The following is a 21,978-nucleotide window of genomic DNA, read 5'->3' on the forward strand; positions in this document are numbered from 1 at the left end:
ATGGCCGTGTGTGCCAGCACTTTGTTCAATGGGGATACATGCCGGTGTTTGCAGTGCTAAAACTATATTAAATATTATAGCTATGGATCTAATAATAGTCGATAGTCATTGAGTTTCTTCCGGTCAAAATGCAAAAAAACAGATAATTTCTTCATCCATACATTTCCGTTTTATACCGTGGTAAATATGAGTATAGTTTTAGAGTAATTCTGTGTAACCCCAGGAAACGCCACCAAACAGTGTTTTACTGCATTTCACTATAAATCGTGCCATTCCTCGCCTGGATCAATAATCAATCTGAAATCAATGCTAGATTATCGGTATTATGTTTCATCATGCATGCATGAAAGGGTATGCTTCGATCGCCACCAACGGAATACTTTACACAGTACATTACAGACACACGCTCCAATCGCGGGGAAGGAATTATCGGATCAACGCAAGATTGATAACATATATCCCTTACCTTGTCTATGATGTACTGCAAAAAGAATATTCCAATTATCTGATCGCCATTCCAAGTACTGATCGCGATCGTGTTTCCAACGTAATCCAGCATCGAACATGAACGGGTGGGGGGGTGACCCTTGTCGATGCATCCGTTATAACCGCTTGCCCTGCCCGAGTAGTTAGACCCTGCCCGCACGCCGCAGCTCGGCCCAGACACCAAGCCACATTGTTTCAAATGCAGTGCAATAGCAGCCGCAAGGCATTAGGCGGCGGTGTTGGACGTTTGCGATCTCAGACCCATTCCCAATGATCAGGCTGGATGGATGAATTATGAAGGGAAATATCGAATAAAAGAAATAACAACCAAAACCCGACTTTTCTCGGGTTTGGCGCTCAAGCGATGGCAAGTTAACCCGATTTATGTCGGGTCAGGCGACCATTGTGTTAACGTGCGGTTTCGTTTTGCAGTAAACAAAACGTGACGTCATCAGATTTTTTTTTCTTTTTTGCATTACCGAAAATGGGCACTGTTGGATCTCACGTGAATCGATAACACGGTAGTACCAATGTGTTTCGGTAGGTACCCTTAAAAGTACCGAATTCGATACCCATCCCTAACACACACACTGGATCAAAAGGAACAACACTGGATCAAAAGGAACAGAGGACAGAGCAATCTCATGTTAGACAATGATGCGTCTGTTTCTAAGGTGGCCCCAAGCTTTCACTGCAAAAAGAAAACGTTAAAAACTTTTTTTTAAATGTATCTTTCTTAAAACCACACGGTGGCGCTGGCATATCATCATAGTGACACTTGTTTAGGGAAAGCCCTGCTATGGCCTTCAGTCAGGTTTTTAAAAACCCATTTAACGCCATTTAAAAGCAGTTTATTGCATTTAGAAACTAAACAAAAGGCAATTAAAAGGATTAATAAAACGTACAAATTGAATTAGAGTTTAATTAATTAAACTTAATGGGGGCGACAGTAGCTCAGGAGGTAGAGCTGTCGTCTGGTAATCTGGATGTTCCTGGTTTGATTCCCGCTCCTCCCGGGCAGTGTGTCGAAGTGTCCTTGAGCAAGACACTTAACCCCTAATTGCTCCCGATGTGCAGGTTGGCACCTTGCATGGTTGCCTCTGCCGTCAGTCTGTAAATGTGTGAGTGAATGGGTAAGATGTGAGGAACAAATTGTAAAGCGCTTTGGATAAAAGCGCTATATAAATGCAGCCATTTACCATTTAAGTAGACAGGGGAGGCCCCGGGATTGCGAGCTTTTGGGGAAACTGAGCAATTATTACCACTATAAGATTAACAGAAGTATAATTCTACACCAAGGCAATAAAATTCAGGGCAAGAGATGTTACTGGGATGATGCTCGTTCTATTCCCTACAGGTGTCTCTCATTTCCCCCTATCTATCTGGCATCTGCCTGCATCCTCCAATTAGTGGGAGAGGAGCTTATGCCACACACACACGAAAGGTAGACAAGAGAGTGGAGAAGCACTGAATCAGCTGTGTTTGTGTCTGTGGGTGCGTGTGTTCATTCTCGCCTTCCACACAAGGGAATTGTCCGCCAGTAATCTGTGTGGTTTCTTACGAGATAAAGCCAAAACGCAGCCCATGATCAGCGACAGGGGCCACGTTTAAAAGCTTTACAACATACGACCACGTAAACTATAACCCGTTAACGCAAAGTCAGCAGCATTAGGCGAATGGCGTGAGACAGCTTCACTCTGGGCAGTGACCAGGCCCAGGCGAGCTTACGTAGTTGTAGCCGCTGTCCTTACAGGGCTTTCCCCAGGATTGTGCCGAGTTGCAACTAAAAGGTGGTCCGGAGGGGGTCTGTGCCCTCCGTCCAGGAGGCAAAAAGATTTGCAATAAAGAAAGGCATTTGCTGTAATTTCCTGCAACATAAAAACATTATTTCAACAAAACAGCTAACAAAAGTTCGGTATGAGCTGGCCCCAAGCTTTCACTGCAAAAAATGCAATACAAGTAAAGAAATTGTTCAATTGTTATTGGTTTTTTTAATGGACTATCCCTCCCCTCTCGTGCTCAAAGCTGAAGGAACCCAACTGAAAGGTTTTGTTTCTCCAAATGAGAGACATGCGGAATATATGCCAAGAAGCATTGAAGCTGTTCTAGTGGCCCGTGGTCCAACAACCCTACTGAGACACTTTGTTGGTTTTTCCTTTACATATATACTGACCCCTGTGAGGATTTCAACTCAATCCTGATTCCAAATAGAGATAATGTGGAAATAGTCACATAAAATGCACACCCACACCCCGGCGACCCAGCCTACCAGCAGGTTGACATCTGGAAGCAGGTTGAAGACATCTTGCAGCTGGTAGATGATCTGGTGGTTGATGGGCAGTTTGCCTGCGGTCACTCTCTCCAGGTAGGACCGGATGTCCAGCAGTTTGGAGTTGAGCCCCTTCAGGCCGTGCACCTGGTTGGTGATGCGCTGCGACAGAGTTCCCACCGTCGTGTCCTTGATGTCTCTGTGGACAGGATTCAAGAGATGAGGAGAATGGACATGACTGTGTATGAACATGACTGTGTGTATGTGCACGACTGTGTGTATGTGCATGTGTGTCGATAGGGTTGTCCCCTTGTAGTTGGGGAGGACAATAATGTATGAAAGGCCAGCAATGTATACAGATGTCAATTATATGGACCCTTTTACTTATACATCTGCATATAACCCATATAACTCCGCATGATACCATGTACAATAATGCTGTATATACCGTAAATATATATACATCTACATCCGTCTGTACATACCTGCATATAATCCTTGTTACATATCTGTAGATACTATTTATCGATATCTGTACATATCCCTTAACTACTCGTACTAGTTACGCTGATGGCCAGTATGACTTACTACCATAGTGTCTTTATACCTGTATCACTGTACATTAATACTACAACTCATCCGATTAGCACTACACTCAGTAGTACTAATTAATATATTTGATACCCTGTATAAAGATATATTACTGTTGCATTTTTACTGTTACATTTGCACTCTGGTTGGATGGCAAACTTATTTTTGTTGTACTGTATGATGACAATACATTTGAATCTAAACAAATTATTTGATTAGTCACTGAATACTTCAAATCTTAGTCAATGAGTATGTAAATGGTACATGGCTGCATTTATATAACGCTTTTTTACATTTTTACCCATTCACTCACACACAGATGGCGGAGGCAACCATGCAAGGTGCCAACCTGCTCATCGTGAGAAATTAGGGGTTAAGTGTCTTGCTCAAGGACACTTCGACACGCTGCCCGGGAGCAGCGGGAATCGAACCGGGAACCTCCTGATTAATAAACGACTGCTCTACCTCCCTAGCCACTGTCGCCCCCATGTCTTTAGTGGCAACAGCTCTAGTGTATGCATGTGTGTATGTGCATGTGTGTGTGTGTGTGTGTATCATACGAGTACCTGAGCAGGTGCTCCACTCCCACCTCCTCTGCCTCTTCAGCTCCAATCTCACTAGTGACATGTTCAAACGTCTTGGACGTTGGCGTTCCATCCTGAAGCAGAAGCATTGTGATGAGAAAATATTTCAAATCCCACATACTAAACTAGACAGATTGTGTATATACCGAATTAAAAAATAATTACGTTTCATCGCTTGGCTGATTTATGGACTTGATTACTTTGGCTGTTTAATGGCACAATAACCGATGACGTCATTTAATAACAGACCGTCTGCTTGGAGGCTATTTTCAACCATATTGAAGAAACCTGTAAAGATTTACAGCTCCTTTTTGGCCGTGGTCCCATGTCAACTTTAGTATGTAGTCAAAACATACTACAAAATCATGGTCTTCACCTACAAAGCCCTTCAACAACTGCCCCCTCCCCCTTCTCTCCACCCCCCAAGGCCAACTTTCACAGATTTGGGGACAAAGCCATCTCTCCAGGGCAGCTCCCAGGATCTGGAGCTTTCTCCCCCAAGACATTAGAGACTCAGTTTTTCAACCCTGCGTCAAGACCCATCTCTTCTCCACTGCCTTCTCTCTTTTTATCTTTTTAATTTATGCCTCACCTTCACCCATGCACACACCAATGGCAGAGGCAACCATGCAAGGTGCCAACATGCTCATCGGGAGCAGTAAGTGTCTTGCTAAAGAAATCGAACCAGGAACCTTCCAATTACCAGACGTCCGCTCTGCCACTGTAACTACCACCGCCGCCGAATGTAAAGAGAGTTCTAGAAAAGCACTATATAAATCACGTTTATTATTATTAATGAGTGAGGAGTCTACAACCCATCATCAGCCTCATGGCATCTTATCTTCAGGTTCTTTTCCAGAGACGATGCTAAATTATATATTTGTGTTCCTAAGTTTCCCCATGGGAATTCAGCTTGGACCAAAAAAAAATCCCAAAACACGTTTGATGACGGTGCTGGTAGGGGTTGGGTGGAGGAGGTAGCACAGTAGTTTTAACCGTTAGTCCAAGGCGAACAAAAACACCTCCAAATTAAAGGTTGATGTCTATACACTCATATTCACTGCATACGCTCACAAATTGATTACAGTGGAGAGGGTTAACAACCAGCTGTCCATGGATCACCTACATCATGAATTTCCTCCACTGAAATGTATGCTTCTGTGGGAAGACCCAGGTCTTTTGGCTTCACATCAATGATGACCAACACCTGGTAGGGAACAAAGGGAGTAGGCAATTAAGAAATGTAATATTTTATATCATTCATTCATATACACATATATATATATATATATATTAAGGCTGTCAAAATTAATGCTTTAACTTGAGATTTAAATTATTTAAAGCATTAAAATAAATTAATCTAGATTAATCTATGGAGTGAAACATCTTCAATTTTAGCGCCGCGGATATAAGAAAGAGGTCTAGCTGAGTCAATGTTGATGGTTTTGTTGAACATTTGTATTTCACAGAAGAGAAACTGTATTCAAAGAAAGCTATTAACACTTTGAGTGCCAGCGACGTGTATTGTCATCTTATCATTCCCCCCGTTGAGTGCTGACCATGCGATTTATTTTATTTTATAATAGCGATCTGAATTCATATTTCATCAACCGAGTCTCCCGTTGGTACAGCAGAACCTCTAGGAGCTCAGATGGGAAAATACCACCCCCTATCGTCTATCCCTGTGTAACTGCAGGCCATTCAATTATACTGCTGGATCCCTGTGGGGGGAGCCAACTGGCTCCATTATGCCTGGCGAGGGATCTGATGATGAGGGAAGTGATCGCGAGTTGGAAAGCAGCGTGGAATATATATTTACAGCAGCCAATAATCAATCAATAAACGCGATCGATATTTGGAATGGCGATCAGGAATTGGAATAATCTTTTTGGAGAACATCTGATCTAAGGTAAGGAGTCTGTTACCAGTTTTAGGATAATCAGAGCTGTATTCACTGAGATATCAGCATGTGCCATGTGTGTGTATCAGGGTTTCCGTTAGAATTTTTTTTTGCAGGTCTGAGTGTCCGGTAGATTTCAATCTACCGGACAAATGGGATAAATTCCGGTCAGAGTTTATTGAGCTTAAAAACAATTGATATGCCTATATAAAGAATGACATCATCAAGGCATTTATAATATTTTAACTTAAAACTAGGCTACTTTTGCGTATATACAGTCATTAATATATTCCAAATAAAATAAGTCCCTCGAGACTTCGTGCTGCTGCCGACTTGAGGTGTCGGTGGGCAGTCTGCCCGACCTTAATAAACAGCAGTCTGTTATAATCACATTTTTATGAGCTAACGAATTCCGTTATATTGGACATTTGTATTAATTATATCAAGCGAAGAACTGAGAAATTTGGCAGAGAGAGACGGCAACATTATCATGGGTTTGCGTGATGTATATCTCCACCTCCCAACGAGGTGGTGCTGGTCATAATGTCCTGTGAAAATAATTCCCTCTAAACACAATTTGATTATTTGAATTGTATTAAAATAGGCTAAAATTAAATAGCCTATGCGATGAACGAAACAATCATTTGTTTCATCGTTGCTTCACCAAGCAGCCGGTCTAATAATGACATCCTGTTGTCAGCGCGAGCTGGCTGCTGATATATTTACGTGAAGCATGAAGCAGCAGTGTTTTTAGGTCCGGTCTGGAAACCGCTCAGCAGCGCCCCCACCCAACAGCTGAATTGCCAATGGCTGAATTGGAGTACTGCACCCTGCCGGCCGGCAGATGGATGCTTCTCGCAAATATATCAGCAGCCAGCTCGCGCTGACAACAGGATGTCATTATTAGACCGGCTGTTTGGTGAAGCAACGATGAAACAAATGTAATGATTGTTTGTTTCGTTCATCGCATAGGCTATTTAATTTTAGCCTATTTTAATACAATTCAAATAATCAAATTGTGTTTAGAGGGAATTATTTTCACCGGACATTATGACCGGAGAGATTAAATATGTCGGACTTCAACAGATTTTGCCGGTCAAATACCGGTAATTACCGGCTAACGGAAACGCTGGTGTGTATGTGTGTGTGTGTGTGATGTTGAGGAAATGAGAATAGATTTTTCAGCCCGCTTCTATAGCGTGCATAAGTACACATATGTGACCGCAACCAGTGCTTTAGCCCACATGTCTCCATTTTCATTTTCCAGATTTTTCCAGATTGTGAAAGTACAGAATGTAAGCTTTCAAATGATGTGTCATACTTTGAAATATGAGAATGTTTTGAATATCATATATTCATTTAAATCTTGTAACTCAGTCTGTTGTCTAAAACACTCAAGGGGAGAAAACGTCTCTCAAAGATGTTCACACTTCAGCTAGTTTGGGGGGGGGGGGGGGCGTGGACAACTACCCTCACCTGAATGCGTCCATCGTTAACGTTAATGACTCTCTCTGTGTGAATGCCTTTACCTGGCTCAGTGAATCTGAATCCCAACACGCAGCTCTATTCAGATGCAAAAATAAACCCAGCCCCCACCTCTCTTCTGTGGAGAGCACAAACTGTGTTTCAAAATGGCCTTTTTTTAAACACAGAATTCTTACAATTAGAGTTATTATATCTGTTCTCTGTTGTACTAAATATGTTCTTCAACTCTCAAACTGTAGTTATATATATAAAAAAAAAAAAAAAAAAAAAAAAAACATCTTTTTTTATTGTGTCTATCTGTCATTTCACCCTGGCGACTTGTAGGCTACATCACCAGACTGGGTCACATATACTATCGATAATCTAGCGTTTATTTGAAAATGATTCATAAATGGGCAGACAAATGACAACGTGTCTAGTGTATTCGAGAATATTCCAATAAATGCCGTTTATGGGGGAAACTTTCTATTTTCCGAAATTTTTTGAGAGAACGATAGCTTTTCGAAATGCTATAAAAAGGATATGAACCGATTAAAAAACAATCCGTTTTTGACAATATTGACTGCAAACAAGTCATTGATAAGCGACGGGCAGATTAGACACATAGCCATAATTTAAAACATAGATTATGCGTTTTTAACGCTATCATTGAAGTGGATGCTGGCACTCAACAGGGGTTTCGATGTTAAATGTCCGGCACTGATCTAGTTAAAATAGTCTTTGAATCTAAATATACTTTTTGTGTTGATTTTACATTAATTCCATGGTTTTACTCAAGTAAATATCTGTTACAAGCTTCGGTCTTAACCCTTTAATCGCCAATGACGTGTTAAGACGTCATTCATCGCCATGCGTAATCTGCCAATGATGTTTTACAGCGTCTTTGAGATCAATATTTCAAATTTCTGTCATGGTATTCATATTTCACCCACGGATCCATGACTGGTGCTGTAGGACTCCGCTCAACTCTCCAGCACTTCAATATCGCCACCTGGTGGCCGATCGGCGAGTTGCCAAACCGGAAGTGGGGCCGGAAGTGCTTGGTGTCCCCCCCTATTCTGTCCGCCACTCGCTATCGCTCACGGGACTCCATCTGGACAATCGATCCGTTGCCATGACTCGATAAACATTATTTGGACGTATATAGTATTATACAACCTGGAAATGGAGCGCATAGATCAACATCCCATAATAGCGATCTTTTTGCTTCAGTATCATCCCCCATCGCTACGAGGAAGCTGCGGTGAGTTTCAGCGTTTTTGATTATTATTATCCATACAAACTGCTATGATCAATAAGATAAGATAAGATATTCCTTTATTGATCCCCTTGGGGAAATTCAGGCATCATAGCAGCATGGGGGGAGGGGGGGGGGGGGGGTACAGGTAGTAAAACAACACAGTATACAGGTAGTAAAAAACAACACAGGCAGTGTAAACAATTTGATCAATATGGTCAATATAATTTACTATCTGACTAGCTGACGAATATTCACATTCACAAATATATCACCCATACTAAATGATTCATTTAACGTCGGTCATTGCATTATAAACGACCCCCCCCCCCCCCCCCCTCCGGTCAACCGCGCATGATGAGTCATAACGTCTGGGACCTTGTACAGTTGACATTTTTAATCTGGCGACAATCGGTATCAAATTGCATTTGATGATGTAATATATGCATTTATGGCTATAACTCACATTCTATGAAATACTGCAGAAAACGATAAAAACATATTTATACTCTAGACTGTATTTTTGTATGAATGTGTGAATGAAAAAGTAAAACTTTCCTACATCCTGAACGATAGCTAATCGATGTTGAATGGGCCATAGTAATGTCAATTTAGCAATACAATTTAAAAAGTTATAGCCCTGCAAAGTAGGTGAACATCTCCATAGACAAATAGAGCTGGCAGACTGGCTACAAGGATGAATATAAGCGTGGCAGAGAAAGGGTTAAGTAGAAAAAAGCTATTTTTAATCTAGATTAATTACAGAAAATTGTGAGATTAATTGGTTAAATTTGTTTAATCTATTGACAGCACTAATATATATACATACACAGGCATAATAAAACCAGTAGTATGTGTGCTTATATATGACTTGTTATTGCTGCTGCCTTGAGCTTTAAGATGCGTTTTAAAAAGATTTCCTTAAACAATTGCTCAAGCACTACTCAGGTAATTCATGAGTACTCGATCTGAGAAAACATTACTTGTGCTGCAGAACACTCACTGAATTTGTGCAGTACTGTTTGATGAGCTCATTGATGGCGATGTCATTCTTGTGTAGTTTTGGCCCAGTGTGGTACCATCCTACTATTCTCTCTCTGGCTAGAAAAGAGGGAGAACGGATAATCATAAAAAACAATTTGGGCAAAGCAGTACAGAAAAAGATAACTGCATTTCAACAACTAATAGATAAATAAGGTAAGATAATTATTTATTGTCTGTTGATACAGAAATGTGTTGTGTCAGAACACACAATACTGAGTTACAAAAAAGAAGAACACAGGACAACCATGTTACAGCATAGACAGACATACAAACAAGACATCAGAGAAACAATGTGATTAACCCCATCCTTCCCTCGGCTCCCAACAAACGTTATTCATTTGATGTGGCACAGTCCCATAAGTCCAAGGTTATTTGTATTGTATTGCACAGCCCTTTTATGTTGCACTGTCCCGTGTAGGTTGCGACTACATTTCTATCCTACTTGAGTAAGTAGGCTTATTGAGCACAAATTCCAATTTTTTAATGTTCTTCAGTTTCCACTTGTGAGGGTAGCAGCTTGTATTCTGTGTGTAATACATGTGATCTGAAGAGCCTATGTGAGGGTAGCAGCTGGCATTCTGTGTGTAATACATGCAATACATCTTCTATGATTTAGCAACACTAATGCTGCCTTAGTTACCATTGACTTTCTTGAACATCCCGTACATGTTCTCTAGGTAGTCGTGGTCGAGGAACCACACTGAGTCGTCCTTGTCGTCCTCATCGAACGGCACTGGGGAGGAACATTGACAACAGTTTGAGGGGATTTAGATTAGATTCAAAATGTATAATGTCATTATACAGCACAAGTACATTACAAGGAAAAGAGGTTTGGCATCCAACCCGAGTGCAAATGTAACAGTAAAGTGCAATAGTAATATACAGGTGATTAAACTGGGTATACAATATAGAAATTAGTACTACTGAGTGTAGTGCTAATCAGAAGTATGTACAAAGTTGTAATATAATATAGGTATAAAGACACTATGGCAGTAAGTCATAATGGCCAGCAGCATAACTAGTAAGTAAGGGATATGTACAGACATATAGTATCTAGTAAAAAGTATTATGTAGGACTATGTAAAAGGATTATGTGCTGTTAAGTACAGACCGGTTTGGATCCATATAGAGTGAGAATAAAAATATATATATACGGTATATACAGAATTATTGTACATCATACAGAATTATATGCAAGTAAGTATATAGAAGGAGTATATGCAGGTATATACAGACAAATATATATGTGTGTGTATATATATGCTGTAAATATACAAATAGAAATATGCGGTATATACAGCACTGTTGTACATCATGTGCTATCATTAGGCTCAAACAAGGGACTAAACATGTTTCGCAATTATGCCACATCAATGTGGATGAATGAATGAATGAAAACTTTATTTAACAGATTGCAGAATGGGTACAATACAGTACGGCTCAATACATACAATTGTTAAGGGGATGCAGACCTGAGAAAGACGTTTGTCTTGTTTCCATCAGGGTCCCCCATTTTCAATTCATATAGACATTTATGACATACACAACATACATGACATTTATGGCATAGGGACATATAGGTATTTAGTCAGGCCTGTACACTGCGATGATATGATCGCGAATTGCCCCTTTAATTGGCCGTTGCGATTGGTAAATATTATCTGGGGGCGGGCTTGCGAGTAGTGCTTTCAAGCCTTGCATTCGCATTTCACTCCTAAATTATCCAAGGCGTGTGATGACGCCACTCACGCGAGCTGTCAGTGCGACACAATTTGTCGGCAATGAATGAACTTACTGCGATCACAGATAGCCTGAGTGAAAAAAAAGATTTGCGTGTGGAGTGAATCTAGGTCACGCTATATACTTGGTACTTGTAGTCTATCGTGCGATTAAAGACCATGTCCCTATCTGCGTAGTCTATACATCCAACACCAAATCCCATAATTCCTAGCAAAACTAAACTGAATGTGGCCTCTCTTCCTTTCAATATGGACTATTGCATCGCCAAAGAAGCACCTCATTTCAATACATTTAAGATACAAATTTTGCTCTGCAAGAACAACGGAGTGGATATCAGTCCATCTTATGACAACCACGTCCGATGTGGAGAGATGATAAGATGATGATGATGATTGACGTGATGATGTGATGATTGATTGACAGGGACACGGACACTTCTAACGTTCAGGTTCAGCCATGCATTAGGTGAGTAGTAGTAGCCCACTATTAGGACGTGAAATACTGTCTACTTAAATTTATAAAATATCAACCTATCTATCTATCTAATAATGAGACAATATGCAAATAAGATAATACTAATAATTGTCACGGTGTCCCCGTATATGAAATGAAAGTGGCTTGCAACTTTACTGGCTGTCACAAACTGTTTATTTCTCGTTTAGCATAGTATTACATTCCACTTCTATAAACAATCAAAGTCCTACCGTAGGCCTGCCGCGATAAGCAATAAATCGATTAATTGCCGCGATAATTAAAATTAATGCAATGATTTTGACGGGCGCGATTAATTGCTATTTGCGCGTTTGTTTTAATGAGGCGGAACCAGTGCCCATTGTCAGTCACTGTCCGTGTTGGGAGGCGGGCCGCTGGCTTTACTACAGAGCAGAGAGCACAGCACAGGAGCTCCGTGGGGCAACACCACATAGCTTAACTACATTTCTCAATAGTGTTGCTCCTTTTAACCAAGTAGCGTTATTTGTAGTGTAACGTTAGCGTTTTAACGTTAGTAGCTAACGTTAAAACTAACTTAAAGTTAGTTGTTCACCAACAATCTCAACATTTGTTTTATCATTAGCTCATGTCGATCTACTAGTAGCATCAGCAAGCTAACGTTAGCTGGCCCCAGTCCACTAGCAGCATGTCGATCTACCAGCAGCATCAGCAAGCTAACGTTAGCTGGCCCCAGTCCACTAGCAGCATGTCGATCTACCAGCAGCATCAGCAAGCTAACGTTAGCTGGCCCCAGCCCATTAGCAGCATGTCGAAGTAGTAGTAGCATCAGCAAGCTAACGTTAGCTGGCCCCAGTCCACCAGCAGCATCAGCAAGCTAGGATAATAACAACAATACTTCCGGTCCGGTCGGTGGGCTTCAAAATAAAAGTCTAAAACACCGGAAAAGACGGAGCGGTGGGCTTCAAAATAAAAGTTTTGGGAAATAAATTTCTCAAAAAAAAATTCTCTAACCGGTCGCAATAATATCGCTTATCGCGATATTTTCGGGGGCAATTAATCGCCCAGCAAAATTTGTTATCGTGGCAGGCCTATCCTACCGTAAGAGCCTCATACGGGTCAATTAAACCTTTTTGATTAGTCTTTCCTTCGAGCTAAGTTGGACTGAACATTTCACTGTCAAAAGCGCAAATGTAAATAAGGTTGCGTCGCAACACGGTTTTCAAAATAAAGGTCACATATACAAATACCTCTCAATTCTTACTAAAAAAAGTCCCGGATATACATAAACATTAATTGGCATAGATCTCTATAAACGGCCCAACACATTGATCACTTTAGGCACACCCTGAAACCAGTAACATCACAAATATGAAGCAGGTAATTACCCATACAAATAATAAACCTTTCATGGGGTTATTTACAATAATAATTCATTTGATTTCTAAAGCACTTTTCATTGTGAAACAAATGTATGCAGAGTTTCTTGTCCTCCTGATTAATGCAATGGTGTGTGTGTGTTGTGATCTCATTCAAGGAGCACTACACAAGCGCGCGCACACACACACACACAGTTTGTTGTTTTTGTTCTATTAGTGATTTACACACTTTCTCGGTTGGTTCATTATAAAAGATACAAACCTGAAAACAAACGCACTTAAATGTTAAATAAAAGGACCACAGTAATGAGGCAGGAGGAACATATTTTTTTAATAATGGTAAAATTGTTATTTAAAAATTTGCCCCTAAAAAATATTTTTTGCCCCTAAATGTCTCATTTAGGGGCAAGTGTGCCCCTAGTGAAAAAGCTTAGCGTACAGCCCTGTTAGTACTGATACATTTGTGACATAGGCGGTATTCAAATATACAGTACTGTTACCCCTAGATCCTGACAGAGTATATACATATGATGGGGAGGGGACTGTACATTAGGAGGGGTGGGTGGGTGGGAGGGAAATATACATACGGCGGGGAGGGAATATATACATGCGGTGGGGAGGAGACTGTCTATTAGGAGGTGGTGGGGGTTTTGGGCATTTACGGTGGCCAGTTTCGAATTGCAGCCTCCCGTAGGTGCTCTTTAAGAGCGGTTTTGAATGTGGGCAGGGATTCACATTCCTTTACAGCTTTGGGTAGGGCGTTCCACATTGTTGTGGCAAAATTGCGAAACGTGTTTAGTCCCTTGTTTGAGCCGAATCTGGGTTTAACATGATTTGTTGAGCTTCCTCTGGTGTAGTGGTTGTCTTGTGGTATTCACTGACCTTTGGGAAGTATTTTGACATGTACATGGGCACCCCGGTCGTATAGTGTATCTTGTAGACCAGGCCCATTGCAAGTTGCTGTACTCTGTCGTCTACTCTAAGCCATCCTAGGTTGGCAAAGTGGGCAGGGGTGAAGGTCAAGTAGTAGTCTGACCAGTTTGTTTTGTGATGTTTGTAATTTTGTTTTAAGCGCCTTTGAGGTGCTTTGGTACCATGAGGTGCACGCATAGTCATAGTACCCTTGAATGAGTGCTCCTGCCAGAGTCTTCAGGGTATACAGGAACGCCCTACCCACGGCTGTAAAGGAATGTGAATCACTATCCACTTTCAAAACCACTCTCAAAGAGCACCTACGGGAGACTGCAATTCGAAACTGGCCCCTGTAAGTCCAAACCCAACCCCCTCCAATATACAGTTTCTTCCCCCTCAAATGTATATACTCTCTTTGTAAACTCTTTTTGTACTCATAATAAGTACTGTATATTTGTAGATCTGTGATAAATGTCTAGATGCAACAGTACTGTCTATCCGTATGTCATGTTATGATTATGATGAATTGAAACGAGGGACCCTGATGTAAACAAGACGAAAGTATTTCGCTGGTCTGCATCCCCTTAACAATTGTGTGTATTGAGCCGTACTGTGTATTGTACCCATTCTGCAATCTGTTAATAAAATGTCAAAATCAATCATATTATAGAGTACATTGGTAGACAATAGTATGAGGTGTCTAGTTAAGATTATTATTATTTAGTCATGGGATTCTAATTCGTGTGATATTCTGGACATCGTCGGATATATGTTGATGGGTTTTAACTGGTGGCAAAGTCGTTAGGTAGATGTCTAAATATTAATATTTGTATTCTCACATCACATCTTTCACGCCAAAAGGTTTGTGGGACCCACTCACCAGCAAAGCTGTTCGAGACGTCAAGAATCTTCTTATGCCAAGAGCCAAGAAGCACACCAACTACTCGTTTCTGGTTGCCAACTTTTCCTATTCTGTTCAACAGAACACCACAAATCAAATACAAACACAGTAGTTAGTTGCACTGTGAATCGTGACATGGCTTTCGCGCTGTTTACTTGTTATGATTCGTGAACGAAAAACACATAATCATGATGATACAGCGCTAAGTTAAAAGTTAGCTGGCTAACGTAAGCTAACGCGCTACTGCCCTACGAGCAATGCTAGTGCAGTGGCATTGATGCTTAGCTCGGTGGCTAGCTAACAGTTAGCCCGCTAGCCGGCCAGCTAGCAGTGTGTCTGACAGTTGAATGGGTTTCTGACTCAGCAGCGCTAACGTTAGCTTAGCTTAGTAGCTACTATGTAGTTAGCTAGCGAACGTGACGTTTGCCACACAGCCGAATACAATTAATGACAAGAATACATATCGACTGACATATGAAACAAACATATCTCACCTATTAAAATGGTCCACCACACTGAGCAGCACTAGTGGGTGGACAACCACATTTTCTACCGCTAACTCTGGCATCTTTGCTCTGAGAAGATAAACAGCAGACACAGTAATGTCCCACTTCACTTCCGCTGGTGAACACAGCGCACTTCCGCCCGTCTCTCTTGGCAACAGAGGAAACACACGAAGAAGAAACACACACAGGTCAGTTGTTTCAGTTACACAGGAGGCACAGTTGGACGCAGACTCCCCGAAAGATGGTAACTATGAACACCAATAACAATAATGATATTATGCTATGAAGTAACCTGTTGTTAACTTTTTAATAATACTTTACGGAATTGAAGCTACCCAGAAATATATACATAGGAGTTAATGGCTGACACTAGTACACAAAGCTACATTACTTATTAGCTAAGTTTAGCTAGCAAAAAGTATTAAGTTACAGCAGAACATATGTATCACTAAGCGGCTGCTAGTTGAATGCTTTATTTTTTTTACTGTCACTATACTAGCTTTAATGACGCGCCTTTGTGCATGCTTATTTTATTTTATTTGATAAAAGCATGAGTCATAAAAAACAACTTGCATTCAGTGTCAAGGATAACATGATAAAGTCCAGGACCTATTTCCATCATGGTCCTTGCTGTTACTGGGACAATACAATACCCATACAGATACATATATTTATATGAAAACATCTTAAAAAGACAATGTCACCTATGACAATATTATTACATGCATTTCAGGTACACTGGCTGAAGAAACATGGCTTGGTTTGAATGAATGAATGAATGAATGAATGAATGAATGAATGAGAACTTTATTAACAGATTGCAGAATGGGTACAGTACAGTACAGCTCAATACATACAATTGTTAAGGGGATGCAGACCAGAGAAAGACTTTCGTCTTGTTTACATCAGGGTCCCCCATTTTCAATTCATCGTAACATATATGACATACATGACATAAAGATAGACAGTACTGCTACATCTATACATTTATGACATACCAGATTTGCAATTACAGTACTGTTTGTGATACAAAAAGAGTCCAGAAAGAAAAGAGTATATACATTAGGCGTAGAAACTGTACATTGGATTGGGTAGGTGGGGGTGGGGGGGGACTGTACATTGGAGGTGGTTGGGTGGGTGGGGGGGGGGGGGTTGGGTAGGAGTGGGGGGGGGGGGGGGGGGTTGGGTAGGAGGGGTGGGTGGGGGACACTGTACAACTGTACAAACAACACTGTACATTGGATTATTGACAAGACCATACTTGGTAATTTACTGTACATTGGAGGGGGTTGTGTTCGGACATTTACAGGGGCCAGTTTCGAGTTGCAGTCTCCCTTAGGTGTTTTTTGAGAGTGTTTTTGAAAGTGGGTAGTGATTCACATTCCAAATTTTTCAAAACCAAATTTTCAACAATACTAAACGACATGGCCCCCCTAAGAACCACCAGGGTAAAAAATCGTGCTGAGCCGTGGATGCACTCCGAAATACTGGCCGCTATGAAAACCAGAGACAGAAAATGCTCAGAGTTTTGTAAAAGTCAGTCAAAGCTTACCAAAAGCACGAGCAGTGAACTCCAAGCCCACGTGACTGAACTCAAACTGGAAAAAAACAGACTAAGAAACGACGTAAACTCCATGATCAAAACTGCAAAAAAGAATTTCATCAATGACAAAACTGAGGAAAACAAAGACAAACCACGTGAACTTTGGAAATTACTCAATAATCAACTAGGCTGCAGTAAAAAACTTAACCAGATTCTCAAACATAAAAACGGACAACACGCTCATCACAGACAAGCTGGATGTAGCCAATTACTTAAACATCTTCTTCACAAACATAGCCACAACACTGGTAAACAAACTACCCTCCCACTCAGGGCTTTATGGGGTAGAACACATAGTAGCTTACTACAAAAACCTAGGGGTCCGCAAGGACGACTTCAAGCTGGAAATGGTAACAACAGATCATGAGGTACTCAAAAAACTGAGCGCCCTCCAACCTAACAAGGCCACTGGCCATGACCACATCCCCTCCAAATTCCTCAGAGACTCAGCAGCCGCCATCACCCCAGTCATCACACACATAATAAACCTCTCCATAAAACAGGGACACGTCCCCAAGGACTTCAAAATTGCGAGGGTGACCCCTCTGCACAAAAAGGGCAGCAAATTAGACCCAGGCAACTACCGCCCTGTTTCTATTCTCACCTCCATCTCGAAAGTCATGGAAAAAATAGTCTACGAACAGGTCGAAAAGTACCTAGCGGAAAAAAATCTAATCTACGAATTCCAATCTGGCTTCAGAACATCCACTCCACTGACACATCATGCCTTCTCTATTTGAACGACCACATCAAACAAGAGGTGGACGCGGGCAAATATTGCGGTATGGTCATGCTGGACCTACAAAAGGCCTTCGACACTGTCAATCACTCCATTCTGATTGACAAGCTAAAAGCAATTGGTTTTGATAGTCTATCAGTGAGCTGGATGCAATCATACCTTGAGGGGAGGGAACAGATGGTGGAGGTAAACGGTACCCTATCCCCCCCCCCCCTCACAGTGAGCTGTGGTGTTCCACAAGGAAGCATACTAGGACCGCTACTGTTCCTAATTTATGCAAATGACATGTCATCATCTTGTGACTGCAACTTGTTCCTGTTTGCGGACAACTCAGCCCTGCTGGTCTCTGACAAGAACAAGTTAGAACAAGAACAAGACCAGCCGCATTTCATTGTATACCTGTATGCCGTGACAATTAAAATTCTTGACTTGACTTGACTTGTTACAGGTTAAAAAAAACCTCAGCTCGGAACTAGGCAGAATCTGCATATGGCTCGCTGATAACAAACTATAACAAACTATCATTACACATGGGCAAAACAGAGTCCATTCTCTTCGGTTCAAATAACAAACTCAGCAAGACCGACGGCTTCTCAGTTACAGTGGGTAACAATATTGTCACAAGGAAAGATGAAATTACCTACCTGGGTTCCATCCTAGAGGCTAATCTCTCCTGTGACAAAATGGCATCCAATGTAATAAAAAAAGTCAATCAACGAACTCGATTCTTGTACCGGATCTCCTCTCTGGTAAACAGGAATACCCTGAAGACTCTGGCAGGAGCACTCATTCAAGGGTACTACGACTATGCTTGCACCTCATGGTACCAAAGCACCTCAAAGGCGCTAAAAACAAAATGACAAACATCAACTGGTCAGACTACTGCTTGACCTTACTCCTAGAACCCACCTCACCCCTGCCCACTTTGACAACCTAGGATGGCTTAGAGTAGACGACAGAGTACAGCAACTTGCAATGGGCCTGGTCTACAAGATACACTACTACACGACCAAGTACCTGTCAAAATACTTCCCAAAGGTCAGTGAATACCACGATCACAACACCAGAGGGAGCTCCACAAATCATGTTAAACCCAGATTCGGCTCAAACAAGGGACTAAACACGTTTCGCAATTATGCCACATCAATGTGGAACGCACTACCCAAAGCTGTAAAGGAATGTGAATCACTACCCACTTTCAAAACCACTCTCAAGGAACACCTACGGGAGACTGCAATTCGAAACTGGCCCCTGTAAATGTCCTAACCCAACCCCCTCCAATGTACAGTAATTTACCTAGTATGGTTTTGTCAATATTCCAATGTACAGTTTTGCTTGTTTGTACAGTGTCCCCCCCCAACCCCCTCCAATGTAAATTACCTAGTATGGTTGTCAATATCCCAATGTACAGTTTTGCTTGTACAATTGTACAGTGTTTCCCCCCCCCCCCCCACGCAACCTCCTCCAATGTACAGTCTTTACGTCAAATGTATATACTCCCTTTTCTGGACTCTTTTTGTATCACAAACAGTACTGTATTTGCAAATCTGGTATGTCATAAATGTATAGATGTAGCAGTACTGTCTATCTGTATGTCATATATGTCCTGATGAATTGAAGCTGTACTGTGTTGTACCCATTCTGCAATCTGTAAAGTTTTCAATCAATCAATCAATACTAAAACTAACGTTTCGCTACTGCTGAGCGACCGCTTTTGTTTCTACATTCTCCACTAGCTATTAAGCCATAAGCCAGAGCTTGACCATTTTATTAAAAAAATTAATAATATAAAATATTTTTGTTACCTGTGTTTGTTACTGTATATGCAAAGGTAATAGTTCTCCGACAGTTCACAACTCCACTAAACGTATTAGAACCTTTCCCATGTTGGTGTTAAACCAGGGCAGCACAGGTCACAATACTAGCTCTAGTGTAGTGACCATGAGTGTCACCGCTCCTTTAGAAGTGGTATTTGAGGTACTCTGGTGCTCTGTTGTTATACATTATGGACCACTGAGCTGCAGTTGAACTGCCCTATCCTTCAGGGTAAGCCAACCCAGCTGCTGCAAATGCTGAAAAATCCTACACAGTCCCTCGAGGACAAACCCAGCACTAGCCTAACTAATATATTCCGGGAAACCTGCAACTTGTCTTTTATTACTTGTAGGAAACAATACTACCATTTACCCACTTTTGTCACACAGGCTGAAGTTGAGGAAACACTGAAGAGGATCCAAACACACAAAGGTGTGATTGGAACAATAGTAGTTAATGCGGAAGGTAAGGCAAACAGAACATTACAGATCAAACTTAACTAAGAAACACTATTGTCCCAGTCCAGTTCACAGTCACTCCTTTTCTCTTTAATGCTAGAAGGTGTTTGTAACTCCGACTTTATTGCTGTGCTATGATAACCTTACGTTTGTTCGTTTTTAGGTATCCCAATCAAAACCACTTTGGATAACTCCACAACGGTGCAGTATGCAGGACTGCTGCACCAGCTGACGATGAAGGCCAGGAGCACAGTCAGGGACATCGACCCGCAGAATGATCTCACATTCCTTCGCATCCGCTCCAAAAAACATGAGATCATGGTGGCGCCGGGTACGCGCAGTTGTAGAAATGTATTTTATTTCAAGATTTCTGTCATATTGTCACTTTCATTGATTTAAAATTATACAGTTTGAGGGTTTGTACTAATTTAAAGGGATGGTTCAAATTTGTGGAACCCTAGCCATATTTCTTACTTAATGATGTTGTTTATCAGTAGAGTCCTTTCTCAGCACAATACATGCTATTCCTCATACTATCTGCAGACAGTCAATGGGGTCAAGCTCCTGTCTGTACAAGCTGACTGGGGCTCGCTAAGATTTAGTTTGTGTGTGTCAGCTTATACAGACAGGAGCGTGACCCCATTGGTTTGTGGCTAACTATCCAGAGCCAGTATGAGGAACAGCATGTATTGTGCTGAGAAAGGACTCTTGCATTTACATTGAGTCATTTAGAAATGTTTATCCAAAACGACTTACAAGTTCTATACAACAAGTCAGCAGGAAGGGTACAACTCTGGCAGCTAAGGGTCAGTGAGATTGTTCGTCAAACAGTGTTGAACTTGAGTGCTACAGTCTTGAGTGCATAGTAGTAAAGACATATTAGCATAGTAGTTAGTAGTATAGACATATTAGCATAGTAGGTAGTAGTATAGACATATTGGCATAGTACCGGTAGGTAGTAATGTAGGCAAGGTAGATTCCTAAGTAGAAAAGTGTATAATAGTAAAAGAAACATTTTCTGATATTAACTCTTAAAGTTCAAATAGGTCTCGGGTTCCAAAAATCAGAACTACCCTTTTAAGTGACTTATAATATATGCACATTTAATAATGGTAGGTTTAATTGTTTTTTTCTCCTCTCTTCTCCCATCTCGCTCCGATCCAGACAAAGAGTTTCTACTGATCGTCATCCAGAACCCAAGTGAATAACCCCGGGGCATTCCCATGACAGTCAGGCTTCCATTTGTCACACACTGGTCCTCTTTGTCAAAACCCCAGTATGTTTTTGTTTGCTCTCTCTTTTTCTAATTTTAACTCTGAATGTTGCCTTATTCAACAGCGTATGCTGTTTTTCAACCTTGTGCATCCATTGATCCTTGTATAAAGTGCTTGTATTAATTATACTTAGTTTTCTCCTTATTCGTTGTCTCTTTATTTATTAAGTCTGTAGAGTAATGCTTTAGATTACATTACATTAGATTCAAATGTATTGTCATTATACAGCAAATGTACAGTACAACTAGTGTTGTCACGATACTGGAATTTCGACTTCGATACGATACCTTGAAAAGTATCGATACTTTCGATACTTTCAATACCAAAAAAAAAAAAATTATAATTTTTTTTTATTATATATTTTTTATTTATTTTTTTAACAAATTTTGCTTTTGTTGCTGGTTGATTCTCCTCAGCTTCTCTCTGGTACTATACGAGAAGATAAATACACTTTTAAAACCCTTTGTTTATCTTTAGATCAGAGAGAGAGAGAGAGAAAGAGAGAGTGGCTGCTGGAGATTTTAGGTCTACTGAGCGCACCTTCCTAGTTATGAAGAGAGAGAGAGAGAGAGATTTCTCCGGAGCTATGCTCGGAGCATTTATTA

At 41.0% G+C, this 21,978-nt stretch overlaps 2 protein-coding genes across 2 annotated transcripts in view; one reads left to right on the forward strand and one right to left on the reverse strand.

Annotated features, from left to right (window-relative positions):
- psmd7 (proteasome 26S subunit, non-ATPase 7) overlaps positions 1-15,601 on the reverse strand; it is a 28,042-nt gene extending 12,441 nt beyond the window's left edge. Inside the window, exons 1-7 of the mRNA XM_084334592.1 lie at positions 15,473-15,601; positions 14,958-15,049; positions 10,237-10,329; positions 9,556-9,653; positions 5,057-5,137; positions 3,913-4,004; positions 2,756-2,954 (exon numbers count right to left, since the gene is read on the reverse strand). Coding sequence (XP_084190718.1) covers positions 2,756-2,954; positions 3,913-4,004; positions 5,057-5,137; positions 9,556-9,653; positions 10,237-10,329; positions 14,958-15,049; positions 15,473-15,546 — 729 coding nt within the window. The 5' untranslated portion in view covers positions 15,547-15,601. The remainder of the gene's footprint in view (positions 1-2,755; positions 2,955-3,912; positions 4,005-5,056; positions 5,138-9,555; positions 9,654-10,236; positions 10,330-14,957; positions 15,050-15,472) is intronic.
- Positions 15,602-15,661: 60 nt separating this feature from the next.
- Positions 15,662-21,497, forward strand: LOC311245030 (dynein light chain roadblock-type 2). The gene is made up of 4 exons (XM_084334785.1): positions 15,662-15,728; positions 20,031-20,106; positions 20,263-20,430; positions 21,264-21,497. The coding sequence occupies exons 1-4, from the start codon at positions 15,726-15,728 to the stop codon at positions 21,305-21,307; spliced, it is 291 nt and encodes a 96-aa protein (XP_084190911.1). The 5' UTR covers positions 15,662-15,725; the 3' UTR covers positions 21,308-21,497.
- Positions 21,498-21,978: the final 481 nt, after the last annotated feature.

This window comes from Notolepis coatsorum, assembly GCF_963971535.1.
Source record: "Notolepis coatsorum genome assembly, chromosome: 18".
In the NCBI taxonomy this organism is placed as follows: Eukaryota; Metazoa; Chordata; class Actinopteri; order Aulopiformes; family Paralepididae; genus Notolepis; species Notolepis coatsorum.

Bases quoted from the DNA above. Each gene is read 5' to 3' on its own strand.
- LOC311245030 (XM_084334785.1), top strand. The intron at 20,107-20,262 runs GTAAGGCAAACA...GTTCGTTTTTAG, and splicing joins AATAGTAGTTAATGCGGAAG to GTATCCCAATCAAAACCACT. The intron at 20,431-21,263 runs GTACGCGCAGTT...GCTCCGATCCAG, and splicing joins TGAGATCATGGTGGCGCCGG to ACAAAGAGTTTCTACTGATC.